A 25,025-nucleotide genomic window follows, 5' to 3' on the forward strand; every position below is an offset into this window, starting at 1 on the left:
ATTCATTATCAAGACGCTGTGTATATGAAAATGCAGTGATGTGCTGGGCATCGTGTATCAGATGTGATTCTGTTCAAATGATTTGTAGTATTGAGATGAAGTGAACATGTAGTGTATAAATGACTGAATCACTGAGCTTTTCTCTTTCTGCTTTCCTCTTTTTAACTGAAGGCAGTGTTTGATTGTGTTGTGACGTCTCTGAAGAACGTCTTTAACATCCTCATCGTCTACAAGCTCTTCATGTTCATCTTTGCGGTCATTGCTGTCCAGCTTTTTAAAGGGAAGTTTTTCTACTGCACTGATGGATCCAAAGATACAGAAAAAGATTGCCAGTAGGTTTCCAGTTCAGGCACTAAAACCCTTGCAATGTCTTACACTATTAACAACGCTAACACCATTACCACCACTAAAACTACTAAAATCACCAATACCACTAACACTACTAACAACTCTAACACTGTTAAAACTATAGACAATACGAAAACCATTAACTCTGCTAGCATCACTGATACGCCTAACACCACTCGTACCAATGAAAATCCAATAGCACCTACACCTTGAACAAAACGATGACTGTGCAAACCCTTAAGAGTTCTAACACACCACTGAAACCACTAACACCACCGAAGCCACTAACACCATTAAGACCTCTAATGTCACTAAAACTATTACCACCACTAACACCAGCAAAGCCATTAACTCCGTTACCATCCCTGTAAACCACTAAAGCCACTAATACCACTAACATTGTAAACACCAAGGGTATTACCGCCAAGGCCACTTACACTATTAAGACCACTAACGCCACCAAAGCCATTAACTCCATTAACATCCCTGTAAACCACTAAAGCCACTAATATTGCGAACACCACTAATACCACTAGCATTGTAAACACCACCAAGTGTATTACCGCCAAGGCGAATTACACTAGTAAGACCACTAACACCATTTACACCACTGCCACCATTAACACCAATAAAACCACTAACGCCAGTAAAGCCACCAACACTATTAACATCCCTGTAAACCACTAAAACCAATAACACCACTAACGCCATTAATATCCCTATAAACCACTAAAACCACTAACACCACTAACATCAATATAAACCACATCCCACATCCCTATAAACCCTGAATGTTACACTGTGAAGGGTTCTAGCATGTGATGTTAGAACCAGTGAGGGAACAAATTACAATGACAGCTCGACTATCCCGCCTCTCCCTCTCCAGGCCTTCACTCCACAGTGATTTCACGCTCAGCGTGATGTCAGAGGGGGTTCAGGGGAGGGGCTTTATGTTTATGATACCTTATGAACGCATATAACATATTATGAATGCATTTATAGACGGTTACAAACGGGATATTCCTAGAAAGTGTTGCCGAAGTGTCTTCTTGTGAACGGTTGGTGAAAGAGGCCCAATGTGCATGTTCTGTGGAAAGTCTCTCACTCTGTTCTCCTGAATCTGCAGCTCTTGCTGTTGTGCTCGGACTGTTTTGTGTGGATCAGAGCTGTGTTGAGTCTTTATGACCCTGTGTGTGTGTTGTGCGTGTGTTTGTTTAGGGGCTACTACATCGACTACGATAAAGATAAGAAGGAGGTGAAGAAGAGAGAGTGGAAGAGACACGAGTTTCACTATGATAACGTGGTCTGGGCTCTGCTGACCCTCTTCACCGTCTCCACTGGAGAAGGATGGCCCCAGTAAGTGTGAACAGCAGGATTTCATGCTGGGCCAGATCAAATCAAATCAAATTTATTTGTAGCGCTTTTTACAACGGATGTTGTCACAAAGCAGCTTTACAGAATTTCGGAAAAGACAAAGTTTTAACAGGACTGTAAGAATGTACAGAACCCCCCCCCCCCCCCCAGTGGGCAAGCCAGGGGCAACAGTGGCAAGGAAAAACTCCCTCAGAGCTGAGGAAGAAACCTTGGGAGGAACCAGGCTCACCAGGGGGGACCCATCCTCCTCTGGTCAAACTACCTACAGAGTTATTATACTACTAATATTAATAGCAGTAGTGTTAGTGGTAGTTCAGCTAGGAGTCTATGAAAACATCAGTGTAGGGTGGGCAGTTGGTCCAAGGCAGGTGGTGGCAGCTGGGGCGTGGGCAGCTGGTCTGAAGTGGGTAACAGGAAGCCTCAGCCGTCAGTCGTCCTTCAGTGTCCAGCCGGACATATGGGTGATTGTATACTCGGATACCTTTTTATTAGTCTGATTTACCTCTAACCTCTGCTTTGCTGTGAAGCCCTTAAGTTGATGGCCAGAACATGCTGTGCTGGGATGATCTGGTATGTTGCTGCTGTGTTCTTTCTTTGTTCTGACGTTGCTTGTTTGTTTGTTTGTCTGTTTAGAGTCCTGCAGCACTCGGTGGACGTGACAGATGAAGACCAGGGTCCGAGCCGAGGGAACCGGATGGAAATGTCCATTTTTTACGTCATTTACTTTGTGGTTTTCCCCTTTTTCTTTGTGAATATATTTGTAGCCCTCATCATCATCACGTTCCAGGAACAGGGTGATAAGATGATGGAGGAGTGCAGCCTGGAGAAGAACGAGGTACAACACACAGGCCGCGAGATCAGTGGCAGTGAGATAATTACCAGAACAAGAAGCGCTAAAAACTAATCTTGAATATTTGTGATTGCTTAGCAAAGAAAACCAGCGGCTAGAGTGGATGTGGCCCCTGCACTGAGCTGCTTTTTCTCAACAACGCGTTTATGTTTTGAGCTCTTTATGAACCCTCAGAACACACAGGCACCAATCACACAATGTTTATTCTTGTAAATAAAAGTTTGATGTAATATGTAAACGTTAACATTTCAAAACACACCATTCAGTCTATATCAGTCGTTGGTAACGTGCAGAGCTGCATGCGGCTCTTTTGCTGCCCTGTGGCTCCTCAGCTGAATCAGATCAGTAGGTAGTAATAAAATAATCCTCCTCTACAGTAAAATAAAGCTCTGCTGATCCTTCAACACAGTTTAACAGTAAATGGTCTTAAACGCTGGAGTTAATGTAGAACTGCTGATTCACCCTTTAACCCTGAAGATCAGCGATGTAGACGGCTGGTCACCATAGCAACACAGACAACAGTCTCGCCCAGCTAGTAGCTACGAAACGGCAAAGAGAGAGATTTAAGACGGACATCGATAATCTGGAGACTTATTAGTGTTTATAATCAGTCCAGCTGGTTTCCTGATACGTTTCATCTGCAACGAGAATCTGAAACACTAAGAAGTCACAAAGCTGAAGTCACTTCTCATTCAAATTTTCCCGTTCCACCTTAAATGGTGTGGCAGTTACATTCTGGCACCTCAGGCGCCACTTAAGGTGGAACGGGAAAATTTAAACAAGAAGCTGGCGAATGAGAAGCGACTCCAGCCTCGTAAAAAGTCAAACGTTTACCGACATTTTACACAAATCTGTTCCGCTTTTGTGGAAATGTTTCCTGCCAGAGATGCGAGAAAAGCAGCTATAACTGAGCTGAAGCTTAAAGCAGAGCAACGTCAGTACATGTAATAAAATGTTGTGGCTCCCAAGGTGGTTTGACTTTTGTTGAAAGGACAAAATGGCTGTGCTTAAGACTTGAGTTCTGACCCTTTGTCTTTATAGTCTATACAAAAATATATAATCTATGAAAATTACGCTTCAAAAACAGCCCATTTTTAATGATTTTTTTTTTTTGACGTCACAGTACAAAAACATTCACATATATCTGCCCCGTCACACTGAATAGGAGTGTTTCAACTTGGACTGGTTTTTGATTGAGTCACAGTACAGGACAGCCAGTCAGAACAGAGCTCGTTTACATATATTGGTCTTAAAGGTACAGCAACAACAACAGTCTGTTTAATCCTCAGGCATAAAAAGAAGCTTGAATATTGCCATGTTAAGATGAATTATGCTGATTTTTGGTACAAACCCAATAAAATATAAGCAAGACATGACTATGGGCCCTTGTAATTAAAACAATGATCGAAAAGGCTCATATCTAACATTTAGCTTGTGTAAATTTGTGTAAACTTATGATGTTTGTGTGATTATACGCACCTTAAGCAGTCATAGTTAATGTTCACATGGCCATTTACCAAGCTACCTTCATTTTAACATGCCTTCAAGACTGATATATGTAAATAAGCTCGGTTCTCATTGGCTTCCATGTATTGAGAGCTGAAACACTCCTTGTAACTTCAGTGTGAGTGGGTGGGGCTAAACTGCTGTAGGCTGAATAGGAGGATTTCACAATCAGACCTATGAACTACTGCTTCAACTATTTCTGCGCATATTTTAAAGACAGTTGGTCAGTTTGCTTTTTGTAAAATGACCCCTTGTTGTGTGTTTGTCTTTAAACTGCTTGTTTTAATGAAACCAGTGATTGCACCTGTTCTTTCTTGCCCAGAGAGCTTGCATTGACTTTGCTATCAGTGCCAAACCCCTGACCCGCTACATGCCCCAGAACCGCCACACCCTCCAGTACCGGCTGTGGCACTTTGTGGTTTCGCCTTCGTTTGAGTACACCGTGCTGACCATGATAGCCCTCAACACCATCGTCCTCATGATGAAGGTATGAAACGAAACGGAGGTGCATTTTAAATGATTTGCCACAGGAATCTGGTCAGTGTAGTGAAACTATTGAACCTTTACAGTGAAACACACAACGTTTACATTATAAAACTAAATTGTACACTTTTTAAAATAAGGGTGATGGAAAAACAACCTGTGATGCTATAGAAGGACATATTTTGGTTCCATAGCCTCTAAAACTCTTCATAACGTTCATATTCCATAAGCTCGATTCAGAAGCTGGGCGTCGTGTGTGCATAAATACACTTATTATATACATTTATACATTTATTAATTAATTTATTACATTTATTTAATGCAGCTACTGAATAATTTGCCTTACGATTTGGTCATGAAAATTCAGACGGACAAACCGAAATACACCCTGGAGAACAAGAGGTTAAAGACTTTTTCACTGAACTGAACCGTTTTTGTAAATGAGATGTCATAACATTAGATTCCAGGAAGTTGTTGTCTTCTACAAGAGGGAACAATTTTCCGCTCAGTGATTGATGTGATAACATGTTGGCAAATTGAAAACTGTGCAACTGGCGGCGCTTTACACCACTGCATTCCACGCTTTGCATTGCGCTTGGTGATGTAAGGCTTGGATGCAGCTGCTCGGCCATGGAAACCCATTCCATGAAGCTCTCTACGCTGTTCTTGAGCTGATCTGAAGGCCACATGAAGTTTGGAGGTCTGTAGTGATGGACTCTGCAGAAAGTCGGTGACCTCTGTGCACTATGCCCCTCAGCATCCGCTGACCCCGCTCTGTCATTTTACGTGGCCGACCACTTCGTGGCTGAGCTGCTGTCGTTCCCAATCGCTTCCACTTTGTTATAATCCCACTGACAGTTGACTGTGGAATATTTAGTAGTGAGGAAATTTCACGACTGGACTTGCTGCACAGGTGGCGTCCGATCACGGTACCACGCTGGAATTCACTGAGCTCCTGAGAGCGACCCATTCTTTCACTAATGTCTGTAGAAGCAGTCTGCAGGCCTAGGGGCTCGGCTTTATACACCTGTGGCCATGGAAGTGACTGGAACACCTGAATTCAATGATTTGGATGGATGAGTGAATGCTTTTGGCAATATAGTGTATTTTTTAAGCTGTACTGACTTCACACACCCCATCTCGTCTCCAGGCTTTTATTCTACTGTTCTGTTTTAAAATGTTCGGTTATGAAAAGGTACAAATATGAACTTTTCACCTGGAAAAACTGATTTAAGTCTTAGAATCAGACCTTAAAACTGCTGTAGAACCATTGAGGGAACATTTACATTGTTTGTACTTTGATGAACGAAAGACGTACCTTCTCAGAACCTTTATTAATGACAGTGTAGTCAAACCATGTACTGGATGAAAACTATGAAATGAAAATTCTGGGTTTCCTTGAGGAAAAGTTTGGAAATGGTTAAAAAAAAAAACTGCTTATTTTATGCACATAATTTTATTTCTTCGAAAATTTGTCTTTTTCTGAGCAAGTAAACGCTCACTGCCCAGATAAAGCTTCTAAAATGTAATATTCTCACATTTCTAGATATTTTGCAGTGTACTTTATGTTAATGCATAATATTTATGTCTTTGTACTGTACCCCCCCACCTGTCTCTCTCTCTCTCTCTCTCTCTCTCTCTCTCTCTCTCTCTCTCTCTCTCTCTCTCTCTCTCTCTCTCTCTCTCCCCTTCTCTCTCTCTCTCTCTCTCTCTCTCTCTCTCTCTCTCTCTCTCTCTCTCTCTCTCTCTCTCCCTCCCTCCCTCCCCTTCTCTCTCTCTCTCTCTCCCTCCCTCCCTCCCCTTCTCTCTCTCTCTCTCTCTCTCTCTCTCTCTCTCTCTCTCTCTCTCTCCTTCTCTCTCTCTCTCTCTCTGGCAGTACCACCAGGCTCCTGAGCTTTATGATACGGTGCTGAAACACCTGAACACGGCGTTTACAGTCCTGTTCTCTGTGGAGTGTGTTCTCAAGATTTTGGCGTTTGGTTTTATGGTGAATGGTTCTCAACACACACACACAGCATGCTTCATTATAGCTGCTTTGGAACAGGTCTTAAACTCCACTAGCCAGGTTGTCTGCTCCAAGACAGTGGAATTCATATCTGAAACAAAAATAGCCCAGATTTGTGTTTCAGATATGAATTCCTTAAACTGCATAACATATAGCTGCAGTCGGAAGAAAACCTCACATCTCCAGTTTTGTTCATTTTTCAGTTTTTGACACAATTTAAAAATGACTGTCACCCTTCACGTTGTGTCAAAATTTCTTGAACAACGGATCAAAAGAAACGTCTCAAAATGACTTCGAAAAAACGTCCGGTTCCATTGACCTCCATTAAAAATAAAGCAGGTTTTTTCCTTCTCCTGTAAAGTTGCCATTTTGGAGATGCAAGGTTTTCTTCTGACAGCGATAGGCACTCATTTAAATTCACCTTTATGATGTTTATTTACTGTCAACACAAACCACCACTACTCTGCTGCTGCTTGAAATATAAATTATGACCATTTTTAGTCATAGTAGTAGTGTAAAGTAGGCATATTTAGTAATTATAATATTTAGTGTTTAATTAAGCTCATGACAGTATAATTCTTAGGGGCTTTTATTGTGATAACAGCAGCATTCCTGCAGAATGTTAGTGAAGTTATCCACTGGGCTGTCCAATCGTTATCTTTTCCTGGAAAAGGAGAGCAGCTGAATCTGCTTTCTCACTACATTTGTTCAATAATTCCGTTCATTTCTTATTTCTGACAGCCTGAATCAGCGGCTGCGTCCTGAATGAATCCATTGAGGCAGATTTAAGTAGCTGTCAGTCTAAAATAGAATAATAGCTCATTATTAGCTAATTAACAGCCTCTTGCATGCTGCGCTCTGTTTTTGGCTCCATCACCAAAATCATCAGTCCAAGCTGATTTTCTAGAGCTAATGTTGGGGAACCCCAGTGTCCGGTGGGTCAGATGTGAATAATTTGCGGGCTGCGTTTAAATTGTAATTCTGTGACAGACCGTTTGAAGCATCAGCGTTAAAGCTGCCCTGCTTGTCAGATTTATACAGTACTAACAAATAATGACTGCTAATGACTGTTTTTAGCCATGCTAACATACACAGATCAGGCGTGACATCCTGACCCGCCTCCTTGTTTCTGCGCTCACTGTCCACTTACTGTATAGCTGCACTCTGTAGTTCTACAGTTACAGACTGTAGTCCATCTGTTTCTCTGATACTCTGTTACCCTGTTCTTCAGTGGTCAGGACCCCCATGGACCCTCACAGAGCAGGTACTATTTGGGTGGTGGGTCATTCTCAGCACTGCACTAACACTGACGCCGTGGTGGTGTGTGTGTTGTGGATCAGACACAGCAGAGCTGCTGGAGTTTTTAAACACCTCAGTGTCGCTGCTGGACTGAGAACAGTCCACCAACCAGAAATATCCAGCCAACAGCGTCCTGTGACCACTGATGAAGGACTAGCCCAGGGGTGGCCAACCTTTCAGACACAAAGAGCCAGAAAACAATGCTCATTACTACTCGGGGCCACAGGCTGTATTTACACAAACGTTTATAGTTTTTAAACCCATTTTCCTTCCTGTCATGTAGATGAGTTTAGTGGGACTTCTGGCATTCTTTGTTTTCCACAATCTGTTTCAAATCTGGCTTGTATTCAGTCGGTGCTACTCGAAGCAGTTCTTTCACATGTGTGTCAGTAAGAACAGAGCGATGCTTCGATTTCATGCGTTTCAGGGTGGAAAATACTGATTCACAGACACAGGTTGAGCCGAACATTGACAGGAGCTTCAGTGCAGCTTGTTTTACATTGGAATACTTCTCCACAGGCACGATTTTCCAAAATTCCAAGGATCCCTCACTCAGAACAGACCTGAGTCTGTCATCTTCAAAAAGTTCAATCATCTCCATTTGAGATGTAGCTTCATCTGTCACCAATGGGGCTTTCAAACAGTCTGAATCAGCAGCAAAAGGGTTAACAAGGAATGTAATGTGTGGCCTTTTCAGCTGTACATCATGGAATCTGTCCTCCCTTTTAGGACCTCAGCTGCTTGGGCACTTGCATTTGACACAGACTGGAAATGTGCTAGTTCTTCCTTTTTAAGATGAGTTTTAAACAGCTGGAGTTTGTTGACTAATGCAAATACTGACTGCACTAGATCAGGTAGGCTCTTTAATTCCCCCTGGAGATCAAGGTTCAGTCTGTCCAAGTGGTGCAGCATGTCCACCAGAAAAGCCAGATCTAAAATCCACTGGGGATCAGAAAGCTCAGGATAGTCTTTGTGTTTTTCTTCCAGGAACAACTTCACTTGGTTCACGAGTTCAAAAACACGAGATATCACCTTACCTCTTGAAAGCCACCTTAGGTTGCAGTGAAGTGGCAAATCACTGGGAAGGTGTTGATCAAGGTCTGCAATGAAATTTCTGAACTGTCTGTGACGAAGGGTCTGATATTCTGTGTTCGACTGTACGTCGGGACGACTGCAGCTCTGATGCCATTCGTTTCAAATGTTCGTTTTCTGGAGATAAGACTGAAACGGCGTCGCTGAGACACCTTTTCACAATTTCCCCCTCACTGTATGGCTTTTTAGCACGAGCGATATTCCACGCCAGTTGATGGGATGCAAGCGTGACAGTTTCTGACTGTGCTGTTAACTTCTGAAACAGCTGAGTCTGTTCGTCTGCCTGGCGTTTCAAAGTGTTCAGCTTGTCCTCGCGCAGTTCGGTACCTTTGGGAAACTCCTGGTCCACGTTGGCGTGCAGTGAGGTGAAGTGGCGCTGAAGATTGGAAGCTTTAAAATTGCATAACGACGTTTGGCGTATCAAACAGAACGGCTTCACTTTCCGCTCAATAAAAAATGCAAATCCTCCCACCCTGGTAAGAAGGTTCTGTGCTCATCTGCATATTTTCGCTTGGCTTCACATTTCCCCCGACGCGGCCGTGTTTCGGCGGTTCGGTAGCTAGTAGCCTGGCTCAGCACGTGGTTCTGCTGCGACGTTCTCCTTGCAGGGGGAGGGGCGGGGGGGTGTAGCATCACCGTGGCAACAGACTTTGGCTTCTTCCAGCGCAGAAAATATTCAAACGGTGACTCAAATACACAACGTATGCTACAAATGTGTAATAAAAACAAACAAACAAGTAATGAAATTAATATAATTGGAAATAGAAGAGCCGCACATGTGCAGGCAAAGAGCCACGGGTTGACCACCCCTGGACTTGAGGATGACCAACACAGACTGTGCAGCAGCAGATGAGCTGTCATCTCTGACTTTACATCTACAAGGTGGACCGACAAGGTAGGAGTGTCTAATAGAGTGGACAGTGAGTGGACACAGTGTTTAAAACTCCAGCAGCGCTGCTGTGTCTGATCCACTCAGACCAGCGCAACACACACTAACACAACACCACCACGTCAGCGTTACTGCAGTGCTGAGAATGATCCACCACCCAAACAGTACCTGCTCTGTGAGGGTCCATGGGGGTCCTGACCACTGAAGAACAGGGTAACAGAGTATCAGAGAAACAGATGGACTACAGTCTGTAACTGTAGAACTACAGAGTGCAGCTATACAGTAAGTGGAGCTGATAAAGTGGACAGTGAGCGCAGAAACAAGGTGCTCATAATGTTACGCCTGATCAGTGTAAGTGGCAAGTGTGAGATGATGCAGTTAGCACTATGCTCATTGGTGAGGTATAAGGTTCCATGTTATCTGTGTCAGCCTCATAGCTCCAGTGCTGAAACTAAACTTAAGAAACCAAACCTGCCTTTGTTGTTAAACAGGGGAAAATGTCTTAATTTCACCATCAAATCTCATTGTCTTCCAGAATTACTTCAGGGACACGTGGAATATTTTTGACTTCATCACAGTCCTGGGGAGCATCACTGAAATCGTGGTGGAGCTGCAGGTAACCGTGGATGATGTTCTGTGTTTTTGAGAGTGATTTAGAGCCTGTGACTCATTTTAAAATATTGAAGGTGTCACCACACAGTGCATTCCTCAAACCGGCATTGATTCCCTTCTTCCTCTCAGGGATCGATGGGTGTCTGTTTCTTTTATTATCCTGTGGTCAGAACCCATTAACATCAGACATCTGTGCTGTTTTTAATCAGTTCCTAGACCTTTTTTCACCCTTGTTTGAGTGCTAAAATTGATTTGACATGCTGTTGAAGTCCAGGAGCTCAATTTCACCCTTGCAAACACCAAAGATACAAGCGTGCTTCTGCCACAACGCCGCTTTTCAGGATTTGTGTGCCTTTGTTTTGTTGGTGTGGTTTCATAGCCAACCACACGTAGAAACTTTTTCATGTTTAGTTGGTAGCATTCAGAACGTGTAGTGCCTGTTTTAGTGAAAAGCTTTCTGCACAGGCTGAATAAAGTGATGCTTGGGTCTCCCAAAATATATGCTCTACATGTCCAAAGGTTTGTGGACACACCTTATTAGTGACTTCAGCTGCATCCATTGCTGACACAGGAGTTCAAATCCACGAACAGCTTGTATAGGCTCTATCGAAAAGTATTGATAATAGAACAGGATGCTCTGGAGCAGCCGTACATGAGCCTAACGTCACCATTCCCAATGCCAAGCATGCGTTAGAGGGGTATAAAGCCCCCCAGCTCTGGGTTGTGGAGCAGTGGAGCTGTGTTCTCTGGAGTGAAGGAGTCAGGACCTTTGAACTGACCATCCAACATCAGTACCTCACCTCACTAATGCTCAATCAACTCTTCACAGCAATCATCCAACATCTAGTGTAAAGCCTTCCCAGAACCATAGAGACGATTCCTGCAGCAAAGGAGGAAAGACTCCTTTTATATTCTCCTGAATTTGGAAGAAACATTGGATGAGCAGGTGTCCATAAACTTTTGAAATAGCCACGCCGTCTATTTCATTATCAATGACGACCATTAAATCAGTAGAAAGATTGTGTTGTCTTTTCATTCCTTTTTCGAATGAGTGAGTGTTCTGTGCCCCGATCTGTGTTTTTACATCATTTAAACACCCAGTAATGAATTGTCCTGGGAGATATGAGTGTAGGTCACTGCTCTGCTGTTGCACAGGGAAGAGTGCATCAGGTTTTTTGTCCTTAATTTTAATTTAACCTCTTCGCAGGCCAGGGCCCATCATCCAGTTTGCATTGAAGGTCCTGTAGTTGTGGAATAATTAGCCTTAGTATGAAAAAGCCCTGGGATTTTAATGGGTTGGTTGTCATGAGAGCCATACAGAAAAAAAATTAAGAATAGGAAAAAAAACACATGCAATTTGAACTTATGATAAAAAAAAATTATACCGTTCAGTATCGATACATTTTGCAATAAAAGTCGAGTCGTTATTACTTGCAATTTTGAAGGCTGATTTTTGCTCCTGAGTGGTCATTTGCTACTTTGAACTACCCTTTATGGTCAGAACATGACAAACACTCACCAACCAGTGGAACATGTCACAGATCTGTCACGGGACAGGGGGAGAAAGTGTCAGAGCTGTTTTTACCAGCTGGAAAAGCATGGCCGCAGTTTTTGTAATAGTCATGATTTAAGTAAGAAAACAAATATTTTAGCTGTCTGGTGATGAGCGCTTGGCTATCCCATCACAAATGCTAAGCAAGTGGCCAAAACCAGCGCTAAACTGTTTAGTTCCTCAACATCGTCGACTTAGTACGAACAGCAAACATGATCTGGATGGGTAGGTCAGTGATGGATCACACCGCCTTACTGCCATCACTCCTTCCACATCCGTGTCAGAGCATATCACAGTTTTCAGACAGCAGCTAGCAGACGACTGGGTTTCTCTGTCCTGTCATAGTGTTGGAGGGCTGCAATGTACTGTATCTGACCCTCGCTGAGTAAAAGCATTAACTGCAGTGTGATTCTCACACCAGACAAACCGAGTCGTCCCTCCATGTGTGTTTAAACTGAAATCAGCGCGGTTTTGTCTTGTTTGATCTACAGTACCATCAGTTTACCGTGGCGGAGCTGCTTCAAGTTAGCCAGCTGCTAAAAACAGCCAGCCTGGGAAGGTGGTGTTCTCCCGCGCTCCAATGCCTCACAGCTTCCTCAGTTTACTTTCATTTAAATCAGGGCTGTAACTCACATTTCGTTGCTTGGGAATGCACTAATACTAAAATATGACTGAGCGCTGTAAGAGGGCTGTAATCGTGAGGAGCAGACATGATTTAGTGCTGCTAATGCTTGTTAGGACGTTAGTACAGAGGTGAGTTCACTGGAGGACATCAGTAGATCAGTTACGCCACTGATCTCGTCACTCACGCTTGGTCACAGGAGAACAGATCACCTGTCGCTCCACTCAAACAGGAAACGTTTAACTCCATGTTTCAGACGTTGCTAAAGTACATTTTGCAGCCCATTTTTTTTATTTGTCGCCTCCTCTCTCTCTAATCATATTGAAAAACTCAGAAGTGCGCCCTCTTGTGGTGACAGCAGAGTAGTGTTGCTTTCTTTGCAGTAGAAAATGCCGTGGCTGTCACTAAACGTGGAAGTGTGAGATGTAAGAGTCCAGCTGGTCCAGCCTGCTGCCAGCAGAGGGCGACAGTGGCGAGGAGCCACAGTCTAATCAGGCTCCCTTGCTACACCTGCGGGCTCCCCTACTTAAGGCTGCGGCAAACGGCAGCGTTTGTCACACCTTTGTAGAGGGGTGACCGGTACGGTACTTAGTCTTTGAAAAGAAAAGAAACGAAATGAAACCCAAAACCAAAACGACAGAAAAAGAGGGCTGAGAAAAGAAATCGCCCCAAAAAATAAAAAGAGGGAAGAAAAGGGCTGGAAATAACGAGAGAGTAACTGCCCCCAAATTACTCAAAAAGAAAAAAAAAAATCCAAGCTATGCAAAAGGTGATTGCAAACACGTGAAGGGAAGTATAAAATCTGCCTTCCCGTCATAATTACGGTGGAAGTGTCTTTTGCGTTCTCACTATCTTTTATTTCTCCTTTCTAACTCAGCCTTAGTTCGAGCACGCTGGTTCTAGTGTTCCTTTGTTTAACGTTCCCACCTTTTTTATTCCCCTGCCTTATAGGGTTTCAACGCCACCTGTGCGCCTCGGTGGCGCAGCGGTAACGCCACGGACCGTCGGTACAGTGGTGGTTCGAGCCCGGCTCTGGGTTAACCCATTTATAATGTCACAAAATAGCTCCATTGCCCCAATAAATCCCCTTTTTTCCCTCACTGGCTTTCAGTTCTGAGCTTGGGTCCACCTCCCCGCCGTCCCGTAACATGAGAATGCTGTAATATATCGAACATTTATCGAACATTTGTTATAATTCTATTGAGGAAAGTTATATTGCGATAATTATCGTTGTTTTATCGCCGAGCCCTATTTGATCTCACTGTTCAAATTTACATCAAGTCCGATATGCTGCTGTTTAACACAGAAACGGGTTCATTGAGTAGACAAAGTTAATGCCAGTGCAACTCAAAGATGAAGACAGTGGCTAACAGCCCATTCTGCTAAAAAAAAAAAAAAAAAGTGTGTGGCAGAGTTTGAGGGTCTTCTTCAGCTCAGAGCTCCATGAGCCATGGAGAGCCACGAGCAAGCATGAGCTCTGATTTAAAAGACCGCATTAGTGGTAATGTAGATGTTTTCAATTTTGTTTTTCTTTATTTGTTCTGTTTTCTTGTCAAAACTCAACCTCTGAGTAAAACTCGTCACCCTGTCTGCTGCAGTCTGACCAAAACATACAGAATACACTATATGACCAAAGGTCTATGGACACCTGACTATCACAGCTATATGGGCTTGTTGGATCATCATGGGTGAGGCATCATGGGCATTAATATGAAGTTGGCAGTCTGGAACTCTGTAGTGAGTAAAGCATCCCCCATCTATGGAGAAGAAGACAGTAAACCATGCTTTTCTGTTTCTGTGAAAATGTTCTTTACCTGAAGTGTCAGTAAGTATCTGAGTTACATCCTGACCAAAGGCAGTGTATTAGATGTTCATGTAGAAAGCAGTTTGCTCAATAAATCGGACCAAAATCCTTGTTTGCTTTTAGATTAAATTTTATGACATCATCTACCAGAGACTACATAATGACAGGATGATCAGCACATGCAAGTGTTGCTTGGATAACTCTTAGTTTAGGGCCTTATATCCAAGTCTTTCTACTGCAAATCGCATTGGCACTGTCAGATTAAACGTTTTCATATTCATTTTCTTCATTTTTATTGCAACACGACTTACCCTATTATTGGAAATCAATGCAATGAATGAACCAATAGAATCACTTTTCTTCACATGATGTCCAGCTGTAGATGCACATAAGGAAAATTCGGAATATCCTGGATTGTGTGGTTTCAGGGTGGTAATTTCCATTGTAGTGCTTTCTTAGTGGAGCGTTGTACCACCATTGCATTAGTTAAATGGAACATATATAAGAAATTAGAACATGATTTATGTGTTTATGTTTGTGTTTCATGTGTACTGTTTGTTTTTTCCAGTCTGCATCTTTTAACATGAGCTTCCTGAAGCTGTTCCGAGCTGCTCGGCTGATAAAGCTGCTGAGGCAGGGTTACACCATCCGGATCTTACTCTGGACCTTCGTCCAGTCCTTCAAGGTCAGTCTACATTTCGTCTGGCTTTTATTATGACCATGCATGAGCATGTTTGACCATTTTTGACTAGAGAGTTCTGGTTACTGTGATTTTACCAGGGTACAGGGGTGTTATTAGGCATGGAGGGATGGCCTACAGAATGTTGAACGTTTGTTGACCACCACAACAACTTGTGCACACTTTTTCTTCTGGTCATTTTGAGGCAGTTTTAATGCTGAAATGAGATGCACAATAGTTGCTTTGTGAAATAAAAGAACATTATAGCACATTTCATAAAAGAAAATATTGTAGCATATTGCCTTCTTTCATAGCCATTCTCAAATTGGAAATATCCATCCATCCATCCATCCCATCCATCCATCCATCCATCCATCCATCCATTATCTTCCGCTTCTCCGGGGTTCGGGTCGCGGGGGCAGCATCCTAAGCAATGAAGCCCAGACCTCCCTTTCCCCAGCCACTTCCACCAGCTCTCCAAGAGGGATTCCGAGGCGCTCCCAGGCCAGCTGGGCGATATAGTCGCGCCAGCGTGTCCTGGGTCTCCTCCCAGGTGGACTCGCCTGTGACACCTCCCAAGGGAGGCGTCCAGGAGGCATCCTAACCAGATGCCCGAACCACCTCAGCTGGCTCCTCTCGACGTGAAGAAGCAGCGGCTCTACTCCGAGTCCCTCCCGGATGACTGAACTTCTCACCCTATCTCTAAGGGAGAGTCCAGACACCCTGCGGAGGAAACTCATTTCAGCCGCTTGTATTCACGATCTCGTTCTTTCGGTCATTACCCAAAGCTCATGACCATAGGTGAGGGTGGGAACGTAGATCGACCGGTAAATCGAGAGCCTTGCCTTATGGCTCAGCTCTTTCTTTACCACAACAGACCGGTAAAGAGGCCGCATCACTGCTGACCCAGCACCAATCCGTCTGTCAATCTCCCGCTCCCTTGTACCATCACTCGTGAACAAGACCCCGAGATACTTGAACTCCTCCACTTGAGGCAAGAGCCTATCCCCGACCCAGAGAGGGCTCTCCACCCTTTTCCGCCTGAGAACCATGGTCTCGGATTTAGAGGTACTGATTCTCATCCCAGCCGCTTCACACTCGGCTGCAAACCGATCCAGCGAAAGCTGAAGTTCGCGGCCTGATGTCCCCAATAGGACCACATCATCTGCAAACAGCAGCGATGTGACCCTGAGGTGACCAAACCGGACACCCTCCATCCCTTGACTGCGCCTAGAAATTCTATCCATAAAAATTATGAATAGAATTGGTGACAAAGGGCAGCCCTGACGGAGTCCAACTCTCACTGGGAAAGAGTCTCATCCACCCCTGGAGCCTTGCCACCAAGGAGCTTCTTAACTACCTTAGCGACTTCGGCCTCAGTAATGGACAAGCCTATTCCCATGTCCCCAGACTCAGCCTCCTCACTGGAGAACGTGTCGGTGGGATTGAGAAGGTCCTCAAAGTATTGAAATTGGAAATATGTAAACAGGATTTTTGCCTTACAGACAGTCAAAGCCTCAAAAATAGTGGTGTTCAAATGACTTCAGCTCACAATGGAAGGCTGCACCTTTGTAATGGTTGCCAAGACGAACATTCGAGGATGTGTCCAGAATTGTTGGAGATCTCCAAATGCACAACAAGGCAGAAGACCAAGCTGAATAAAAGATATAAATTGTTCATGGAAGAAATTCCTTTACAGCTGTCAGAGTACGATAATGCCAGGTGACGTCTACAGAGTGATGAATCGATGGAGGTGAAAATGACTATAAAAACCTAGATTAGTCATGAAATCTGGAGATGTTGAAACGGCTCACTAACAAACTTTTTGGCAAATGAAAACGCACACATGCCAGCAGTCATGGTCCACAACCACCAGGTCCAGTGAACGAACTTTCACTGGACTTTCTGATGAGCCCCTGTCCTCATAAAGGCCGACAGCTTTTAAGGTGGAATGAAAACCGTTCCACTGAAAGCGGCTGTAGTACCAACTTTAAAGTGCTAGCTGCTTTCAGCATAACGTTGGTCAGCACTAACCCAATTGGACAAATCCATTTTTTGCTCTGCTCATCGTCAGCGAGACGCCTTCGAAACTGATATAAGGTTGTTTTTGCTTTGACCCTGAATGCTTAGATTCATTCTTAAAGTTCTTATTGGTGAACTCAGCTATCGGTTTTATTCGTGGAAGAGGCATAACCCAGCAATGGGTACTTCCATTAGAAAAAAACATCAACTTTAATTGTGGTAATTAATCGTCTGATTGCCTGAAGACGTTTGTCTGAGGCTGTGGATTCGGTGGCCATTTGCTCCAATTTTCTATTGTACAGGAGCTGAGAGATAACAGCATTTTCCCAATAGCAAATCCATTTGCTCTGAGAAACGGTGAAATTGTATTTAATGAATAAAACCTGAAGCTTTGCATTGTACATTTGAAGCTTGGAAGATATTCAGGTGACTTATTTTTTACTTTTTACGTTACACTTTTACATTGAATCATTCAGGAAACGCCTCGATTTTCAGCCGAACACTGAATATCACTATTCTGTGTTGACAATGTTGGCAGTATTTCTGCATTCCAACAATAAAGATTATTTACATTTGTGTTTATTCTCACATTTCAGTCACTTTAAGATGTTATTAGCATGTAATGGTGTTTGTTTGTTTTGCCCAGAATGTGAGGCTATCCAATCAAAGTGTAGGAAGCACATTTTAATAGAGGGAATGTCTCTTATACCAAACAACTTTTCAAGCGATTTCACTGCCACAAACAAATTTCCAATGTCAGAATAAAATCATGAGAGTCTTGCTAAAGTTGTGTCGCACTCAGGTCATCTCAATCGTTTACTGTGAGGTGGTCAGGATGGCGGTCTTAGGTCAGTCTTTTTCTCGTCTTGATGCTATAAAACAAGAATCATATTAACTTAAAATCAAAAGTGGCTGTTTTAGCATCTCAGGTTCACTGAACCTGTAACAGTGAAAGCGTTTGGCATGTAAAGATCTGGGGCTGACCTGTAAGATGTGCAGTTACTTTTTGAAAACATTGATGGTTATTTAATAATGCCTCTGCACATTTCCTTACATCGCCCGCAAGCACTCTTGCACCACTGGCGCATCACTATTTGCATGAGCCAAGACCTAAACCTTACAATGTATTAAACATGGTTGATTATATTTCAGCTTCAAGACAACAAAAAGACCCCGTTAAGACAGTCCGTCCTGACCACCTCACACTAAACGATCAAGAGCTCTAGCGAGACTCTCATGGTTTTATTCCGACATTGGATATTTGTCTGCAACAGTGAAATCACAGGGTCAATTCGAGAACATCTATCATGAACCGCTTTGGTCCCATGTGACGAAAACTTTCACAAAAACTTCAATTTCCCAATGTCCCACACAGGCTCTCCCGTACGTGTGTCTGCTCATTGCCATGCTGTTCTTCATCTACGCTATTATTGGGATGCAGGTAACCCCCTCTGGAAACATTTACTGTATTCATTTTATGGAGCAGCTCTTTTGGAGATTTTCTTTTCTCAATGTTTTTGACTGTCTGAAGGTCTTCGGGAATATAAAGCTAAATGAAGAAACTCACATTAATCAACACAACAACTTCAAGACCTTCTTTGGAGCCCTGATGTTACTGTTCAGGTAACACGGCTTTTCTGAAACTCACTCGCTCACCGTGTTGGCCTGCAGGCGTATGTGTACCGATGGACTGTTGAATATTTCAATTTTTTTTAACATCTGTCGAACATTTTCTCAAATATTCAAGTGTTCTATACAACTAAGAACAGCTCAAGGCGTATTTCACTTCAAGCAAATGGAAAAAAATGTGTTCTTGTTGCATTTATTGATACTATTATTATTAGATGATATGAATATTGTAAACAATTAACATATTAATTCATATCATCTTGCACTATTGCCTGTTATATATTTAAACAAATTCGGTGGACTTATTTAAGTAAAATGTAATTCAAATTCTGCAATGTAATGAACAGACGTCACTGAAAAAATAGATGAATTTAATTGCAAGTTAAAACTAAAACCAGGAGTCCAATGTGGCAAACCTGGACAGGTTGCTGACTCTGAGGCAGTGAGCAACAGTGTCTTCAACCATCTGAAAAAATTAATTTTTGTGAACTCTCGTCAGTGAATTTTTAAGGTGTTTAAGCTGCTCAAAACTGCTTTATGTGTGGCAGGTGATCTCAGTTGGTTACAGCGCGGTGCTAATAATGGCAAGGTTGCAGGTTCGATCCCCATACGGGTCACTGCCTTGTTTTTAGGGGCAGTCATGGGCTGGAGGTTAGGGAACCAGCCTTGCGACCGGAAGGTCAACGGTTCGATCCTCTGAGCTGACAGTCTGTAACTGAGGTGCCCTTGAGCAAGACACCTTACCCCCAGCTGCTCCCCAGGGGCTGTGCATAGGGCTGCCCACTGCTCAGGGCAAGTGTGCTCATTGAGCCCTAGTGTGTGTCTTCACTAGTGTGAATGTGGTACTTCACTGCACCCTATGGGTTAGACTGCAAAGGTGAAATTTCCCCATTGTGGCACTAATAAGGGTCACTTCATGTAATGTAATACTAGAGCACATGCTAAACTCTTTGGCTTTAACGGCCAATAATTTAAAAATGTAATCATTTTCTAGCTAGCTGGCTCATCCTCAGTTACTCTCAGTAATAAATGCAGCTGAATACTAACTACTGATGAGCAAACATTTATTCCAGACAGAAAAAGTGGTAAATATGTCGTATTGAGTGGCTTTGATATTTGGAATATTTTAATAGTCAATTTTATTGAATATTATTGAATCTTAGTTACAGCTGTAATCCATTGTTGTCCAGCCTTTGTGTGTATTTATTATGTGGATTTGTGTGTGTAGGAGTGCGACGGGTGAGTCGTGGCAGGAGATCATGCTGTCATGTTTAGGGGGGAAGAAGTGCGAGGCTGACCCCTCTCTGACCCCCACAGCCGAGCCTGAGGGGGGCTGTGGCACTGAATTTGCCTATTTCTATTTCGTCTCCTTCATCTTCTTCAGCTCTTTCCTGGTAAGAGACATGAACATACGTGCTGTCAGTTCCGGCCACGCAAGCTGATTGGTTGAGAAGCGTCTAACTGTGCTGTTATTTCACCACAACATCACATTTTTTTTTCACAAACACTGTCTCTGAGATAATACTTATCTGGAGAAACTGACCAAACTGAGCTGAACCTGATATTGGGTCAGTTTTATGGCTCAGTCTGTACTTCAGAAGGCAAAGCTTACAGCAGACTGAACAGCGAGTGGGTGGAACTCGTTACTCTGACGTAGCAACAAGCTGCTCGTTAAGGAGCTATAATTTGATGAAGGAACCCAACATTAAAATATTAAACGCTGCGTTGACGGCCTGGTTTATTCTTTTCTTACTGTATTTATTTAACTGTTGTCTAAAAGCAGTGGAACATTCAAGGAGTGTGTTATCGCCATTAACATCACAGTTGTGATGATGTATGACGACCAAACCACAGCCACGATGTTATTTCGCCTGAGGCAGATAAATAAATGAGATGCAGGTACGCAGGAGACAGAATATTGATATAGAAATCTTCCAGATAATACACAGTTTGAATAGAAAATGTACAAGATGTGAATCTATATGTGTAAGTATATATTTGCTAGATTTAAGGTGCAGTATGATCAGAATGAGTCTAATGAGGTGTGGATGAGGTGTGGATTGTCCATGGCGATCATCATGATGAGGACTCAGAGGTGCTGTGAAAGGCCTATAGACTGATGCTCCAGCACTACTGGCTGTTCACCAGCCTGATGGCCCAGGGGAAGAAACTGTCTTGGAGCTGGCCGGTTCTGGACTTTATAAGTATACGTGCTCAATATCTATGATTAATTAGGGTCCGTGCCGTCACCTGTATCATCAGGAGGGTGAGGCTCTCAGTTAATCTGCCGCCTAAGCGCAACTAAGTTGCATTTCTCTGAACAGGAGCTTTCACTTAGCTGAGCAACATTTTTTACAGAGTAACTAACTGGTAGCTTAGCTTGCTCTGTTGTTTAAACAACTTGGCTAACACTGCGCATTGCACATTCACAACTGTGCCTATACACACAGATCAGTCCATGTTCTTCTCTCTCTCTCTCTCTCTCTCTCTCTCTCTCTCTCTCTCTCTCTCTCTCTCTCTCTCTCTCTCTCTCTCTCTCTCTCTCTCTCCCTCCCTCCCTCCCTCCCTCCCTCCCTCTTTCTCTCTCTCTCTCTCTCTCTCTCTCTCTCTCTCTCTCCCTCCCTCCCTCCCTCCCTCCCTCTCTCTCTCTCTCCCTCTCTCCCTCTCTCCCCAGATGCTGAATCTGTTTGTTGCTGTTATAATGGATAATTTTGAGTACCTGACACGTGACTCCTCCATTCTGGGTCCCCATCACCTGGATGAATTTGTCCGGATGTGGGGGCAGTATGATCGAGCTGCCTGGTGAGATGTGGGTCTGGACCAAGTTGGCACATTCCTGTTAAAATACAAAACCTCACAGTTTTAACACGCTGAATTCACCTGGGAACCATCACCTTTCTGGGGGTGACACACTATTCTGAGCTTTGTGTTTTTCTTTTGCTAAAAAAGAACATAAATTCCATTGATGAGCAAATATTTTTGGCCCAGTAACTAATGAACATTGTTTTTCTTAAGCTGCTGGATTTTATTTTATTATAATTAATATAAATGCTAAATAAGACCTCTTGAATATGCCAACTTGACTGAATGTACTCCTCTGCAGTGAACAAATGAATGACAGTTCCATAGCTGCGAACTGCACACAGAAATTAAACCCTGTATGTTAGGAAGACGTCACATTTGTTTCACTTGAAAAGGTCGTAAATATGCTTTTTATGCCTTAAATGATGGAATGAATGTTTTTTTTTAGGTACTGGGGCAAAGGTCAGTTGGATTATATCTGTAAAATTACTGTGGCATACAGTCACAGTTTTGGTGTTGTTTGTTTTTAGTTAGCTCCTATTTCTCCAACACTTCTATTCACATAAGTTCATTATGCTATTTTGATTGTTATTGTGATTTATGTACCAGCTCTGCACAGTGTTGTAAAAAAGTGAGAAGTTGGTAAAGAGTCTGTGTAAAGAGTGACAAAAGGGCAAGAAAGTGTTTGAAAATTCATTGGTGCAGTACACTGGTGTCAGAAGTGGGATTGATAGACATTTTGGTGAAGGTAAAAAGCACTTGCATCATCTGGAATGAGAAATTGTGGCACTCCAAGATTGGCCTGTTTAAAGGGGTTTGCCACTGAATAGTACTCCATAGAGATAGCTTTATTGGACATGAGGCAGCCCTGAGAACGCTTCCTAGAATGCATAAATAACCTGTGAATGGAGCAGTTTTTCTTGACGCTCCTGATGCCCTGACAGGCTAGATACCCCTGCCATCTTTTTCTGGTCCAGCTGTGTATAGGCAGGTTAAAATGGCCCATTATAGTAACTCTAGATCAGCCTTACCTTTGCTCAGATTCAGAAGGTTGCCTGGCAAAAATAGCAGAGTCTGGAAGAGATGGCAGTTCAATTTCCTCATGCTCTGGAAGATGGTGCCTTGCTGCCCCAAGTGGATCTGGGCCCAAAGGAAAGAGACACTCCTAGTTATTGACAGCAGCATTGCAACAGTGGTTTGGACGCAGAAAACATAGATCTACACATCAGCAGAGGAGTGATGATCTGCCAGCACCGAGTACTCTGAGAACCGGGAGTCAGTGAGGCAGACAAGGTAGAGAATGTGCTGGGATTGACATACAATGAGGACCCACGTCGTATCTTGGCCAGCTTGGAAACACCCAGGGCCTTTACTTTACCTTTTGGATCTTGATAGTGGAGTATGCTGCTCTGTCAGATATTAGATTGACAATCTCCGTTCTTCAGCCTACAGAAGATCTTGCTCGTGGAAATTCAAAATGCCTGGTCAAGATAGCAGCAGGAGGTGTGAGCTTACCTTGAATGTATGCTCAGTCAGCCACTGAGGGCAAAGAACTCAGCACAAGGCCAACTATGCACAAGGGCCACAGCAACAAACAATATCAGTAGAAGTCGATTCCACCTTAAACTCAGCCAGGAGCAGGGGCATCCTCACCAGAACACTGTCATAGATCAGTTGTGTCTACAGAGCAAGAGAGGATTTACCCTGAACAGCATTTGACAACTCTCATTCATGGGTTTGATGCCCCTTTGTCTTCCATTGGCCAGGAGGGAAACTGTGGAGCAAAAGAGCAAGAATATGGTTGCCACTGAGGTGGTTGAGCATTCAGACTATTTAGGTCTCACCTGTGATTCAAGGAAAAAAGATGGAAGCTATCACTTCTGAAAAACTTCAGAAGTGGTTTTGCTCCGTTGATCTCTGCAGTGCATACTTGCAGGTAGAGGTGTCTCCAGAAGCCTACCCAAATTGACTTTGATCTCAGGACATCCCCCAAAAGTAAATACATGATATCTGGTGATATTGTGGTCAACTCTCCTACCTGAGCTCACTAGAACCTGGGTGAAGTGTTAACAGTAATCTATTGTACATGCCTGATGCAATGCGAGATCATCTTCCTGAGACTGTCTGTGGGATGTCAGCCAAGGTGAAGAGCTTTAGGGGTCTGGAGTCCTAATACCAGAGATTCGTGAAGACCTGCTCAACTGCTGTCAAACTCCTCAGCAAGGAGTGAATAGTCTCCAGTCCTTACCTACCCAGACCCTCACTAATCATTCATCATTGGCATCATTGCCAAACTGAGTAGATAATTTTTATGTTAAGACTGCTCATATGAGGAATACTAGGCGGCTTGCGTCAACAAGTCACTGGAGAGCAACTACAGCATCTCTCTGCATGAGCCACTAATAGTTATAAGGGGCCCTTCACCTATTTTCTTTGGCACATAGTTTCTCTAGAGGACACCCCATGCTTCCTATACCTGGTTGCTTCACCAAATGACCTCAGGCCTCTGCAATATCAGAGCAGAGTACCACTACTGTAGCGAAGACGTTTCAGGTAGAAATGTTTTTTTAGGACAAGATGTCCTAGAGCAGGGTTGCTCAATCCTGGTCCTGGAGATCTACCATCCTGGAGAGTTCAGATCCAACACACCTGGCTCTTTTTGTCAGATGCCCCTGAAGGTCTTTATTACCTGAATAGAGTGTGTTATATTAGGGTTGGAGCTAAACTCCAGGATTGGGCACCCCTTTCCTAGAGGCAATCCATCATGACCATGCAATATTTTGAAGGCAAGGTTTCCCAGGTGGACTTAAGACTGGAGTTATGCAAGACATATATGTTTGTTTCTTTTGCACCCCTTACAGTGGCAGTTTGGGTATAATGGTTTAATTGTTGTTTTCTCATATAACCAGAATAATTGGGATCAGCACCTCCCCCAAGAGCTATGGGCCCCTGTGCCTACCACCAAACCCTTTGTTAGTGACTTTGTTGTAACAGCTTATGAGGGCAGAAGGTAGTGCCAGGATGAAACCTATAAGCATTTTTTGTTTTCTTTTTATTGTTTTCTTTTAATTAGCTTTATTTTACCTCCAGCTTTTCCAGCTGTTCCATTTGAATATAGAATGTCATCTTCATGCTGCAAGTAGCTTAGTAGCTACTTGGAAGCTCAAGTGCTACATTATACTTTGTTTATGTTGTGATAGTTATCATTAGAGAAATAAGTGTTTAAGGTGTTCAGCAGCTAGGTCTGTTCTCCATGTTCATAGTCACTGAAGGCCTGCTCATCTGATTGGTTGATGAAGGAAGTGGAATGTGTCTCGCTCCACTTACTCCATCTTGCCTGACTGTGTGGTTAAACGTTTTAACCAACAGCACTGAACGTGTCTCTCCCATTGAAAATGTTTAGAAAAAATGTGGTCAGCAATAATCATACAGTGTGTACCAAGCCATTGCAACTGAC

At 43.2% G+C, this 25,025-nt stretch overlaps 1 protein-coding gene across 6 annotated transcripts in view; it reads left to right on the top strand.

Annotated features, from left to right (window-relative positions):
* Positions 1–25,025, top strand: part of LOC108411859 (voltage-dependent R-type calcium channel subunit alpha-1E) — a 296,188-nt gene that overhangs the window by 250,517 nt on the left and 20,646 nt on the right. For all 6 annotated transcript variants that reach the window (XM_037535798.1, XM_037535799.1, XM_037535797.1 and 3 more), the window contains 11 exons: positions 172–332; positions 1,567–1,704; positions 2,356–2,557; positions 4,401–4,565; positions 6,438–6,548; positions 10,382–10,462; positions 15,005–15,121; positions 18,513–18,578; positions 18,669–18,760; positions 19,995–20,160; positions 21,441–21,568. In XM_037535798.1, the coding sequence (XP_037391695.1) occupies positions 172–332; positions 1,567–1,704; positions 2,356–2,557; positions 4,401–4,565; positions 6,438–6,548; positions 10,382–10,462; positions 15,005–15,121; positions 18,513–18,578; positions 18,669–18,760; positions 19,995–20,160; positions 21,441–21,568 (1,427 nt within the window). The remainder of the gene's footprint in view (positions 1–171; positions 333–1,566; positions 1,705–2,355; positions 2,558–4,400; positions 4,566–6,437; positions 6,549–10,381; positions 10,463–15,004; positions 15,122–18,512; positions 18,579–18,668; positions 18,761–19,994; positions 20,161–21,440; positions 21,569–25,025) is intronic.

The sequence above is a fragment of the Pygocentrus nattereri genome, chromosome 28 (assembly GCF_015220715.1).
Source record: "Pygocentrus nattereri isolate fPygNat1 chromosome 28, fPygNat1.pri, whole genome shotgun sequence".
Taxonomy (NCBI): Eukaryota; Metazoa; Chordata; class Actinopteri; order Characiformes; family Serrasalmidae; genus Pygocentrus; species Pygocentrus nattereri.